The 11238-nt window shown below is 34.5% G+C and overlaps 2 protein-coding genes across 2 annotated transcripts; one reads left to right on the top strand and one right to left on the bottom strand.

Moving 5' to 3' along the window:
- Nucleotides 1-831: 831 nt before the first annotated feature.
- Nucleotides 832-4503, top strand: grtp1b (growth hormone regulated TBC protein 1b). The gene is made up of 8 exons (XM_077216821.1): nucleotides 832-959; nucleotides 1270-1424; nucleotides 1521-1679; nucleotides 1773-1897; nucleotides 2162-2258; nucleotides 3089-3261; nucleotides 3435-3620; nucleotides 3712-4503. Exons 1-8 carry the CDS (start codon nucleotides 892-894, stop codon nucleotides 3814-3816), a joined length of 1068 nt encoding a protein of 355 aa, XP_077072936.1. The 5' UTR covers nucleotides 832-891; the 3' UTR covers nucleotides 3817-4503.
- A 4-nt stretch (nucleotides 4504-4507) lies between these two features.
- lamp1b (lysosomal associated membrane protein 1b) lies at nucleotides 4508-9712 on the bottom strand. The gene is made up of 6 exons (XM_077216822.1): nucleotides 9382-9712; nucleotides 8448-8653; nucleotides 7942-8064; nucleotides 7007-7073; nucleotides 6747-6911; nucleotides 4508-5857 (listed from the first exon to the last, which is right to left on the bottom strand). Exons 1-6 carry the CDS (start codon nucleotides 9440-9442, stop codon nucleotides 5718-5720), a joined length of 762 nt encoding a protein of 253 aa, XP_077072937.1. The 5' UTR covers nucleotides 9443-9712; the 3' UTR covers nucleotides 4508-5717.
- Between the last annotated feature and the right edge of the window lie 1526 nt (nucleotides 9713-11238).

Raw genomic sequence — 11238 nt, 5'->3', positions numbered from 1 at the left:
TACATTTCATCTATCTAAGGAGTAAAAAAAAAAAAATTTTAAACTAACACTAGCTGCTTAAAATAGGATAGCCTGGGGACCTTTATTTTGCCAAAGCAAACTGACAAAAAGAATATCCGTTTTGGAATGTAGCAAGCATGACGAAATAAAATGAATGAATTTTATGAAGTGTATGTTTATTTGTTTTTGTTTTTTACAGTAGTTTTTTTTTTTTCATTTTGAATAGGACTTCTGAAAACTTAATTCCTTTCTAAATATTATAGGGGTGGTTTGAGAAAAAAATATATATGAATGAAATACTTTGCCAAAATAATGATATGCTATTATAAACACAAACTACATTTATTCAAATGTTTGCATGTAATTGTATTGGTTACTGACGCACAATGGGTATGGACCAAATTATTATATTATATTATATTAATTATATTATATTATATTATATTATATTATATTATATTATATTATATTATATTATATTATATTATATTATATTAATAATTTAAAAACTAATATAATAATACTATTTCTAACAGGGTTGGTCTTAGCCTAATATATTTATAGCTTTTCAACCATCAATCAATTGCTGGTCGATCAGCAGTCGGTCGATTGAATGCAGATTATTTAGAACACAAGTTCCAACATTTCAAGTTCCAATTATTAAAAATATAATATAAATAATTTAAATCATAAAAATAATTTAAAATGGACTAGCCCTTGAGTTAAATTATATACTTACTTATTCAATTGCACACTATAAACCAAACAGGTAAAACGCAATATATATAGCCTATACAAAATAACCTAGGCATATGACAGGTATAGGGGAGGAGTTTATGTAAACAGCTCGTCTCAGTTAGTGCCCGCTGCAAGAGACGCGTTAAACTCTACATGGAGTATCACTTTAATGATCAAAGCAGGGAATGTTCTGCCAGTTCAGACAACAACGGCTGCAAGAGGTATGAACGTAACTTTATATCCATGTGATGAAGTGATATAGGCCTTATAGCATTCGCTTATTATTAATAGTGTGACGGTCGCCACGAGATGTGGTCCAAAACACCTGTGCGTCAGGTGATGTTTGCGTCAATGTCATTTATAAACACTTTTTAAAAAAAAGATTTTAAAATGCAAAGAAAATAATACCTAACTCATAATTTCGTAATTTAACGGTTTTATATGTTTATTTAAAAAAAAAAAAGTAAGTTTCTGTTATTCTTTTCTCAAAGAATTCCCACATGTGAACCAAGTCTGTAAATGTGTCTGTAGATCAATAGATCAATATGGATTTGAGAGATCAGAGGATTTCAGCTATGAATCCAATGAGGAGCTAATGGCCGAGTATTTAGCTGTTCTCACTAGGAGGTCAAAGAAGTGGTCTAAACTTTTGGAGGGCACTGTGAAAGTGGAGAAGAATCTGAAAGGTGGGCATTTCTATTTTATTTTTACAAATTATATTATTACTATATTTTATAAGACAGAAAGGTTCACATTTGTGAAGCTGTCGTGTGGGTTTGCAGTGAAGCGATATGTGAGGAAGGGGGTTCCGTGTGAACATCGCACTCAGATCTGGATGGCAGCTAGTGGAGCCCAGGATCAGTTGGAGAGGAATCCTGGGTACTATCATTCTCTATTAAAAGCTGAGCATGACCCTAAAATAGGGGAGGCCATACTTGCCGGCAAGTTACTTCTCATGAAACCATATTTCATTTGTCAACAGGTCATATTGGAAATAAAATACTTCTGAGATTTTTTTTTTTTTTTTTTTTCAGATATGCACAGAACCTTCCCTGACAACATTCAGTTCCGTGATTCTTCCCAACCATGTTTACAAAAAGCTCTGTTTAATATACTTCTGGGTTATGGATACCACAATAAGGATGTTGGTTACTGTCAGGTACTACTGTCATTTACACATGTCCTTTTACACATCATATCACTTAAATGTCACTTGAATCCAGGATGTATTGAACTTCCTATGAGTATCTAAAACTATTGTTGTGTTAAGATATTAGTGAATAGTCAATTATAACAAGTGAGGAAGTAAGACACTGTTGTAATTTTGCGTTGTTTACCCTGTCAATATTATGACGAAACCTGTTGTACCCGTCTGCATTCAAATCAGTAGGCTACTGAAATGTGTCCCTTGTTGCCTTAATAGGGAATGAACTTTATCGCTGGATACCTCCTCATCATCACCAAAGATGAGGAGAAGTCGTTCTGGTTAATGGATGCTTTACTTGGCAAGATCTTACCAGGTCTGTCACTTTTACCCACTGTTGTATATACACTATAACCAGGACTTCTTCAAAACATCATGCATAGGTTAATCCTTACATTAATCAAAATGTAATAACTTGTTCCACCTTTGAAACGACTTTGTTTTTGGGGTGACATCACCTAGACCTTGTGAGTGAGGACAATAATGTTATATATAAAATAAACAATAGCCTAAAAGCTATTTAATAATTGTTTTAGGTTATTGTTGTAAGGTAATTTAACCCAAAGTCTTACCTTTACTTAAAGGGGTAGTTCACTCAATAATGAACATTGTAAATGTCATAATTTACTCACCCTCATGTCATTCCAAACCTATACGACTTACTTTCTCCTGAAAGAAGATGTTTTGAGAAATTGCTCAGTGTTTTTTGTCTGTACGGTTGAATTCAATGGTCACCAAAACTGTCTGGTTACCAACATTCTTCAAAATATCTTGTGTTCTGCGGAAGAAAGAAAGTCATACAGGTTTGGAATGACACAAAGGTAAATGATGACAGAATTTACAGTTTGGGTAAATTATCCCTTTTAACACAGTAGATTATTATTGGTTAAAATTAACATTAATGTAATGAATGCTCTGCAAAGTTGTTAATAATGTTGTGCTCAAATCACCCTGCCACATACACATGTGACATCTGAATGTCCTGTTTAACTCGTGAATACTCAGAAATTTTGAATTCATGGTAATTCCATTCTGTATCATGTTCCATATATATATATATATATATATATATATATATACACAATGTGTGCATAATTTTTATGCAAGTTGATATATATATATTTTTTTATTATTTTTTTTATTTAGACTATTACACCTCAACTATGCTGGGGCTTAAAATGGATCAAGACGTGCTTGGGGAGCTTGTCAGGATGAAGTTTCCTTCTGTCTGGCAGGCCATGAATCGCCACAATGTAATGTGGACCCTGGTGGTCTCGCGCTGGTTCATCTGCCTATACATTGACATCCTTCCTGTAGAGGTGAGGATGAAAGTAAAAAGGTTGTTCTTTGGGAAAAATGATGAATGGTAAGCTGTGCAGTCATTCAACAATTTTCAGTCCTTATGAAATGTTTAGCCAATTTTATGGAGAATAAGTTGAACTTTAGATGCCAATATTGAATTTAATGATTGGTAACCGTTTGCTCCTCTCAGACAGTGCTGAGAATATGGGACTGCCTTTTCTACGAGGGATCCAAGATCCTGTTCCGTGTGGCTTTGACGCTGATTGGTCATCATCAGAAGCTCATCTCACAGGCACAGAGTCTCCCAGAAATCTGCGAACGCTTCAAACAGATCACTCATGGGGAGTACGTAGAAGACTGCCATACATTCATGCAGGTACATTCTGTGGATGCTGCTTATTCACAAACTAAGCTAATACTAATGATAATTTTGCTCTGAATGATGTTTATTTGTCCTATAACTTCAGAAAATCTTTTTGGAGCCAGGAGGTCTTTCCACGGAAACAATCACTAAACTCAGGAAGATGTGTAGAAATCGCATTACCTCTGGCAAAAACCCTCCTTCAAAATAAATGCTGAACATGGACATAAAGTTCTGACTGCATGTGAGATTTACTGTGTGGAAAAAAAACTATTGTATGTCAATAAATAACTATATGAATGTTTCATAAAAAAGCATCAAGTTACACTACTGTTCAAAAGTTTAGGGTCGGTAAAATGTTTTAATGTTTTTAAAAGTGCCTAATGCTCACTAAGGCTGTGTTTGATTAAAAATACCATAAAATATTAATATTATTGTGTAATATTACAATTTAAAATATTTTAATGCTTTGATATGCATTACATGTGATACAAGTTGAATTTTCAGCAGCCATTACTCCAGTCTTAATTTTTTTGTGTGGAAAGTTTGTTAAAAAAAATCAGGATTCTTTGATGAATAGAAAGTTCAAAAGAACAGCATTTATTTGAAAAAGAAATCTTTTGTAACTTTTTAAATGTCTTTGATGTCATTTATTAACTTAATGCCTCCTTGCTGAATAAAAATAATATCTTTAAAAAAAATTACAGACCCCAACCTTTTTATTTTAATTCTGGAAATGTTATTCCAATCCTATATGATTTACCTTCTTTTAACTGGAATGTATTAACTGTTTTTTGCCTATTGCTTTGTTGTGTTACTATAACAATCGGTTTTCTGTTCATATATACATACTGTTGATGAAATGCAATGTTTAACTAATAAATATTTAGGAGGCAAACTCATTTTCTTGTTTTATTTTTCATTTTATTTAGAAACTTAGAATTGCATTCCCTTAAAACAACATGAACTTCATAGCAATCAAGGCAACACTTCAATATCCACAACTCCATTAATGCAGTCCTTCCATATGAAGGCCTGTCAGAAAGGAGAGATTTATCCACTATATGGTAAAGCATGTTTCTCTCAGTTCACTCCTAGAGTTTGTAACAGTTAACCATTTACCTAGGTCTATAATAGTCTAAACCTACTTCAAGTTATTCAGAACTTCCTGCTGTGTTAGTCTCAAATGTACCCTTTGCCCATCCAGTAGTGCAGAACAATATTTCCTCACTCTAGTAGAATTTCCCTTTTAACGCTTCTGAATGAATGCAAATACAATCCTAAATGGATGCAAGCAGGCTATATAGTTTTGATATGTAGTATGAGGGAAAAACTGGACTATTTTGTGTTATTGAAGGGTATTCTACTCTAGAAAGTGGATATTCCATTTAACATCAGTTTACAGAGTCACTTCGCAGATTTGGAGAGATGTGGAATTTTTCTTCATTAAAATGTAGTACCAAATTAACATCTGACTCAAACCTATTATGCGAGGCTTTGTTGACAGCAATAAGTGTTTGGTTTTTTTTCCTCCAATCTGGTGAATCCCAAAAGCTGACCTGTATTTTACAGTGTTTAACTCCAAAAGTGAACTTTTTAGCTAAAAATCACAAAAGGTAGTCAGGATCAAGATTAGAAAGTAGTGTTAAATATGTAGTCCCTTTTAGACCGAGCATGTAACAGTAACAACATTATCAGCTTCCCTAAATCCTCCGATTTATATAAATAAATGCATAACATTAAATTAACAATATGAGGTACCAAACAGATTGTATGTTTTCCAAGACCCAGATTAAGCTTAAACGACAACAAACAAAAGACATTCCTCTAGGTAAGGATAATCTGGTTCCAGGAAACAATACCTTAGCATGACCTAGACACCTTAGATTTTGCTCTGTACACGTGTGCATTAATTATACTATGTTTAACATAATCCAACAGAAAGTCCAGGAAACACAGATCCACCTGAGCAGTGGCAGTGTGAGACACCAGCAGAGGGCAGAGCAGGTTAAAAACTAGGTATCTGCAGTTGTAGTAGTGTTGTTGAGTCCAAATTAGAGCAAAAATCGGTGGTGTCGACACATCCTGGCTTAAAGATTACACAAGGAGGGTTTAGATGGTCTGGTAGCCTGCATGACTTCTGTTCCTGCCAATAAGGTAGGCCAGGATCACTATGAGCACTAGAAGAGCCAAGGCAGCACCCACAATAATGGGAATCAACATGTCGTCCTCATCTAACTCACACTCCACAGCTAGAACAGTGACAGAGCGAGAGGGTGGCAAAAGAAGAAAAATTAGAAACAGTTAAGGAAAACAACCTAATCAATCAATCATATCAGTATTTCACGATCTAAATGAATGATCATAATGTGTGTACCTACACAAAGACAGCAGTTTTTATTTAATGTTGATTATCATAGAAAATACTATCTTAAACAAATGTACGCATATTTAAGCAAAAATCAAAGTGTAAAATAAGTAGAAAATGGTACCCCAAAAAAAGACAAAATATGAAGCTTATCTTTTTTTGTTAATTTTCACAAAAATTTTTTTATTTGATTTGTTTTCCATTTCCTTTCATTTCTGTTAAAGTGTTCCTATCATGCTTTTTTGAATATTACCTTTCATGCAGTGTGTAATATAACTATTTGTGAATGTAAAAGGTCGGCAAAATTTCAAAGATCAAAGTGCACAACAAATACAGTTAATGTGTCCTAAAAGAAAGGATTGGTTCTGAAATGCTGTAACGAATTGTCAGCAATTCCAGTCTGACTTCCATAACATAACGACGTAAGTTTGTAACAATTTTGCATAATGGCAGCCTATGGTTTTTATTGGCTGGCCATGAACATCTACTTTGACCCGCCCTCAAACACTGCAGTTGGAACTGAGAAGCAACAAGTTGTAGCAACATGTTTTGTTGTCAAGTAACACAAATGGTTTTAGTTAACTATAAAAACCCTGGATGGGACTACTGTTCTTAGTGGATAAAAAAACTCAGTATACTAGTGTGGACAAAGTTACTGGCTTTATCAGCTTCATGTTGCCTTTTTAGTGTTGAACCTGGAACATTCCTTAAAGAATGAAAGGACAAAACTGAGAAAGGGTAAGAGAGAGAGAGAGAGAGAAAGAAAAAAATACCTGCTCCAAAATCTCCATTGACGCCGAAAGGTTGCACTTGAAGCTGGAACGTGCTGAGAGAGAAATCCTGTGTAACGCTCAAGGTTTTCTCCTTCTGACACATGTAAGAGTAGCCCAGTGTTCCCACCATGTAGTTCAGAGTGGTGTTACCAACAACAAGGCGCTCTAAGCAAAAATAAAACAAAAAGGCTCAGCTATTCAGAAAACTTAACTAAAAAACTACAACTTCATCATACATGGGCTACTTAAAACTGACTTACTAGCCATATCAGGCAATGCAGCTGACAGCTCCAAACCACTAAGATGATATTTGTTTGATGTGGAATTCTGAAAAGCAATTAAGTATATTCCATATGTGATGATGACATCAGTATGGTCTGGGTAATTTGAGGGGACATTAAAGGAAATAATTAGAGATGCACTGGTCGGCCGGCCATAAATCGGAACGGTTCCAATTTATGGCGGGTTTTTCCATTTTATTTTGGCCGATCTCCATTCTGTACTTGCGCAAAATGTAAATTGTGCGGAAATATTACAAGTCGGTAAACAGAGCGTTAACACTGGCCAGAGATGGGACGCGCTGAAGACAGATGCAAAGAGAAGAGCAGACGTGCCAGCAGATACTGAAAAAGGCATGAGCAGCTCACTGTTTGCGATGCTCCAAATAATGGACGAAAAAAATAAATATGGAATTTAGGACGGGTTTTTTTTATAAAAGTATCTCTGAAGGGAACTCACTGTCTTCAGAAAAGTTTCGATGCCATTTTCTTTTCCTCTTACCTCTGTATAATGTATAATAACGATTTATCCAGATTGTTTGACTAAATGTTATAAAGAATCACTGTAAGTTATGAGAGAATAAAATGTTTTAAAAATGTGGCTTAAATGTTGTTATAAGCATTGCCAAACAAGCTTTCTGTTTTCAATGAATTTATACCCACAAAGGGGCAACTTATCCTGGGGGATACAAACATTAAAATAAAAAAAGTCATGTTTTTAAAACAAATCATGAAATTGTATTATTTGTGTCCTATTTCTGACCTTTTTAGGGTTAAACAAAGAGGAAAAAAAATTCACACCTGTTATCAAAATCTGCCAATTTGCTTGTAAGAAAACAAACACGGAATCGGAATCGGCCATGAAAAGTCATGATCAGTGCATCCCTAGAAATAATAGGAGGAGATTCAAAACTTACTAAAGAGAAGCTGAAGGTCAAAGTAATGTTGTCCTCAGTCAGTTTAAGAGTTGCAAAGTCTGGAGCGCAGGATCCAGAGACTTTTATCAGGTTCGGATGCAGGTTCAAAACCTCCTGGACAGTCTGAAAAGCAAAGTATGTTTACATTTAGAAATGAGGACCAAACCTTCATTAATCTGAATTTCTTGCATACAAATCCATTTATCCCAGCAAATCCCTTTATTTACATAACCCAAGGAATTTTAATAGCAGCAATATATAATGGTATTTGTCATAGAAATAAAGCATACACATGTCCTTTTTCTATGAGCCATTTCAGGTTCTAGTAATAAGCTGGAAAAAGGAATGGTTCAACCAAACATTTTAATTCTGCGATTCTCTACTCACACTCATGTCATTTAAAATATACTTGTTACCCACCGAAGAGAAAAGTAGATAATTAGCTGAATATTCCAAGCTACTTTTGTACCATGAAAGTGAGTTGCAGTATATGTGCCATGTAGTACCGTGCCATGAGAGCTTGAAATAAAGCTTATGTTGAGCTGCAGACCCATCCGTGCCAAGAGACAAACAGTGTCAGTGGCATTGGTGACATTGTAGTTGCCCCGCTCAGGGGGGCCAGGGGTTGCAGGAGACGCCGGAGGAGAGCTGGTTTCAGGGACGACCACAGTGGGCGATACATCAGTGGTCAAAGTCTGATGTATAGTTAGAGCTGTAATGAAACACTATTATTTTAAAAGGTTCTAGATGAGATTGTAGCACTGGTTAGGGTTAAAGGTGTACTCAGTAAGTTGTTGTTATATGTTTATTAATTCCAATAGTAAAAGAGGTTTTAGAATTTATACTGACCCCTATCAGCCTGGATGCATGATGTTTGTTTACTAACTGCTTTTGCTTCACACCAATCCGGTTTAATTTTTTGTTTTTATTAACATGATTATTGCTATTATTATCATTATTATGTTATTTTGTCAACATGGTGGCGCCCATGAGGTGGCGACCCGTTCACTGATATAATACTGAGTCTTCATCTTATGTATACAACATTTCAATTTTATTTTTTTATTTCTTAATTTATAAAAGTTTCTTTAATAAGCAAAAAATATCTGTTCACCTTTAAACGTGTAGAAGCAGGTAGCAGCGTAGTCAAATAAATGATAGTAATGGTTTTCAGAAACGAAACTAATTAATTGTTGTAGAAGTCATGTCTGTTAAGAAGTAAAAAATATTTTTAATTCTCAGCTTTCCTTACACCGCAGGCCTACTTAGGCCACGGCATTGGAGGAATAAACATTATTGTTTAAAAGGAAAAAAAGCGTCCTCCATACATGGCCTTGTTTGTTATTAATTAAGCAATTGACGAATTAATTAATCAATCAAAGTATAACCAGACCAAATTGTCCTGCTGCACAAAATACACTACATTAAACTCAAACTTACCTAACAGCAGGCAAAAAATTGCCCCGGTGGGCATGTTTTGTTTGCGGATGATGGGGATCATGTTTCTTGCCAAAGTAACGTAAATCAAAACACTCGACACAAAAACAGATGATACCAGACTGTGCAATCTGCGTCTTCAAATGGGCTCTTCAAAAAACTGTCGTTATGGCGCAGACGTAACCGGTCGGGTTGAGCTCCAGCTGTGCCAAATCTACATCTAAAAACCGCAGTAGGTTAGATTTGTTTAGTTTCTCGTAACCGCAGTAAGAAACACCACCGTCATATCATGTGAGCGACTTCTAATCACGCAATAGCAACAACGCGCATGCGCATGTTTTTCTCGTTTTTAATTTATTTTAATTTATGTCTTGTTTTTGAACAAAAAGAAGACGCAAGTTGCTTCGATTAATAATGATAATAAATGAACTAAATAATAAAATTACTTTTATTATACATATTTGCTATCCCATCTCTCAGTTCGATTTGTCACATTTTATAGATAGCATAGCCTACTATATTTCTGTAAGTGTTGTGATGGGTTTTTTTTGTTTGTTTTTTTGTTCCTGGATAGTTAGTGTCATAAAATAATTTACTTAAAGCATTTCATTGTGTGATTGAACAAATACAATGTGCAACATAAAACGACTGCTTTTTGCATTTTATTTTGAAGGTTTTTGCCATTGTCATGTAGAAAATAATGAACAAATTAGTTATTGCTTATTGTATGTTTCCTGTGGTTATTCCATTAAGCTGTATTGAAAAATGTTGAGAACATATAGATGCTACATAGATTTAACAGCACATAGGCCTACCTATCGGAATGAGGATGCATGTGACTGAAGTGTCACATTACAGAGACAATTTACAAGGAGGCTAAAGATTTTAGGACCATTCCAGAATGCCATCACAGAAGTGTGATACCTGATCTTTTGGCCTTTTACTATGTTGCTTGCAATAGTGTACTTAAACAGCCTGATATGTTGATCTGATGAAATAAATCGAGCACGTTTATGGCAGCAATTATAAGGGAGACTGGGGCCAAACGTTTTACTCCAGTAAATATTTCTCAAGGTAGGTTTATTTTGGAAAGTCAATTTATGTACAGACACATTATAGAGACTTTAAAGCTATTGAACATTTCTAAAACTACCCAGGATATATAGAAATATAGGCCCTATAATTCATTGAAACTTGCCATGATGTTACAGTGGAACTATTATCAAAAGGTTTGTTAAAAATCAGCAAAAAACAAAGGTAATGTACAACAAAATATTGTAATAAATTTTTCTTGCATACATTTACACATTGTACATTGAAAATGCTAGTTTATTGAATTTACTTGCTCTGACATTTATGAAGTACTTCAACATCTAGGTTAAAATCTACCATCGTTATATGTATAGTCGAACCTTGCTAAAAACATTCTAATTTGAAGTAGTCTTGATTGAAACCAACATACAAAACCGCACCAATGCCAAATGCAAAACAGCAGGGGGCACAACATACAAACTACCCTGTCAACTGGAACTTGCTCTGTAGGCCTATTTTAAATAAATACAAATATTTATTTTTTTATGAATTATAGGTGAAAGTTTATGATCTCTGTTCTGAAAATGTTGCCTGGTTATGTTTTTCCTTAGCTGTTTGAACAAATATCTTGTATATAATTTCCTGCAGGAAAAAGGTTTTATTCAAATTTGTTTACAGTCCAACATTGTTAAAAAGGAAACAACAAATTCAACAGAAAGAGGCTGTGAAGTAACCTGCAACATTGGTGAAAGACATAACTGTTAGCGTGATGGTCTAAAAATATACAGGAAATGATGAGACTTTTTTGAGATAAGAGGACTAGACTCT

The sequence above is a fragment of the Siphateles boraxobius genome, unplaced genomic scaffold, assembly GCF_051911475.1.
Source record: "Siphateles boraxobius isolate OS27281-9 unplaced genomic scaffold, OSU_SipBor_1 7, whole genome shotgun sequence".
NCBI classification, from domain to species: domain Eukaryota; kingdom Metazoa; phylum Chordata; class Actinopteri; order Cypriniformes; family Leuciscidae; genus Siphateles; species Siphateles boraxobius.
This window is presented reverse-complemented; position numbering and strand designations above follow the sequence as displayed.

What these genes read in the sequence shown, in the direction of transcription:
- grtp1b (XM_077216821.1), top strand. Translation starts at nt 892, where the DNA reads ATGGAGTATCACTTTAATGATCAAAGCAGGGAATGTTCTGCCAGTTCA. An exon ending in GACAACAACGGCTGCAAGAG is followed by an intron (nt 960 to 1,269) that starts GTATGAACGTAA and finishes ATGTGTCTGTAG; the next exon opens with ATCAATAGATCAATATGGAT. An exon ending in TTGACATCCTTCCTGTAGAG is followed by an intron (nt 3,262 to 3,434) that starts GTGAGGATGAAA and finishes TGCTCCTCTCAG; the next exon opens with ACAGTGCTGAGAATATGGGA.
- lamp1b (XM_077216822.1), bottom strand. Translation starts at nt 9,442, where the DNA reads ATGATCCCCATCATCCGCAAACAAAACATGCCCACCGGGGCAATTTTT. An exon ending in AATTTTTTGCCTGCTGTTAG is followed by an intron (nt 8,654 to 9,381) that starts GTAAGTTTGAGT and finishes GTTTCATTACAG; the next exon opens with CTCTAACTATACATCAGACT. An exon ending in TGACCTTCAGCTTCTCTTTA is followed by an intron (nt 7,074 to 7,941) that starts GTAAGTTTTGAA and finishes ATTGCTTTTCAG; the next exon opens with AATTCCACATCAAACAAATA.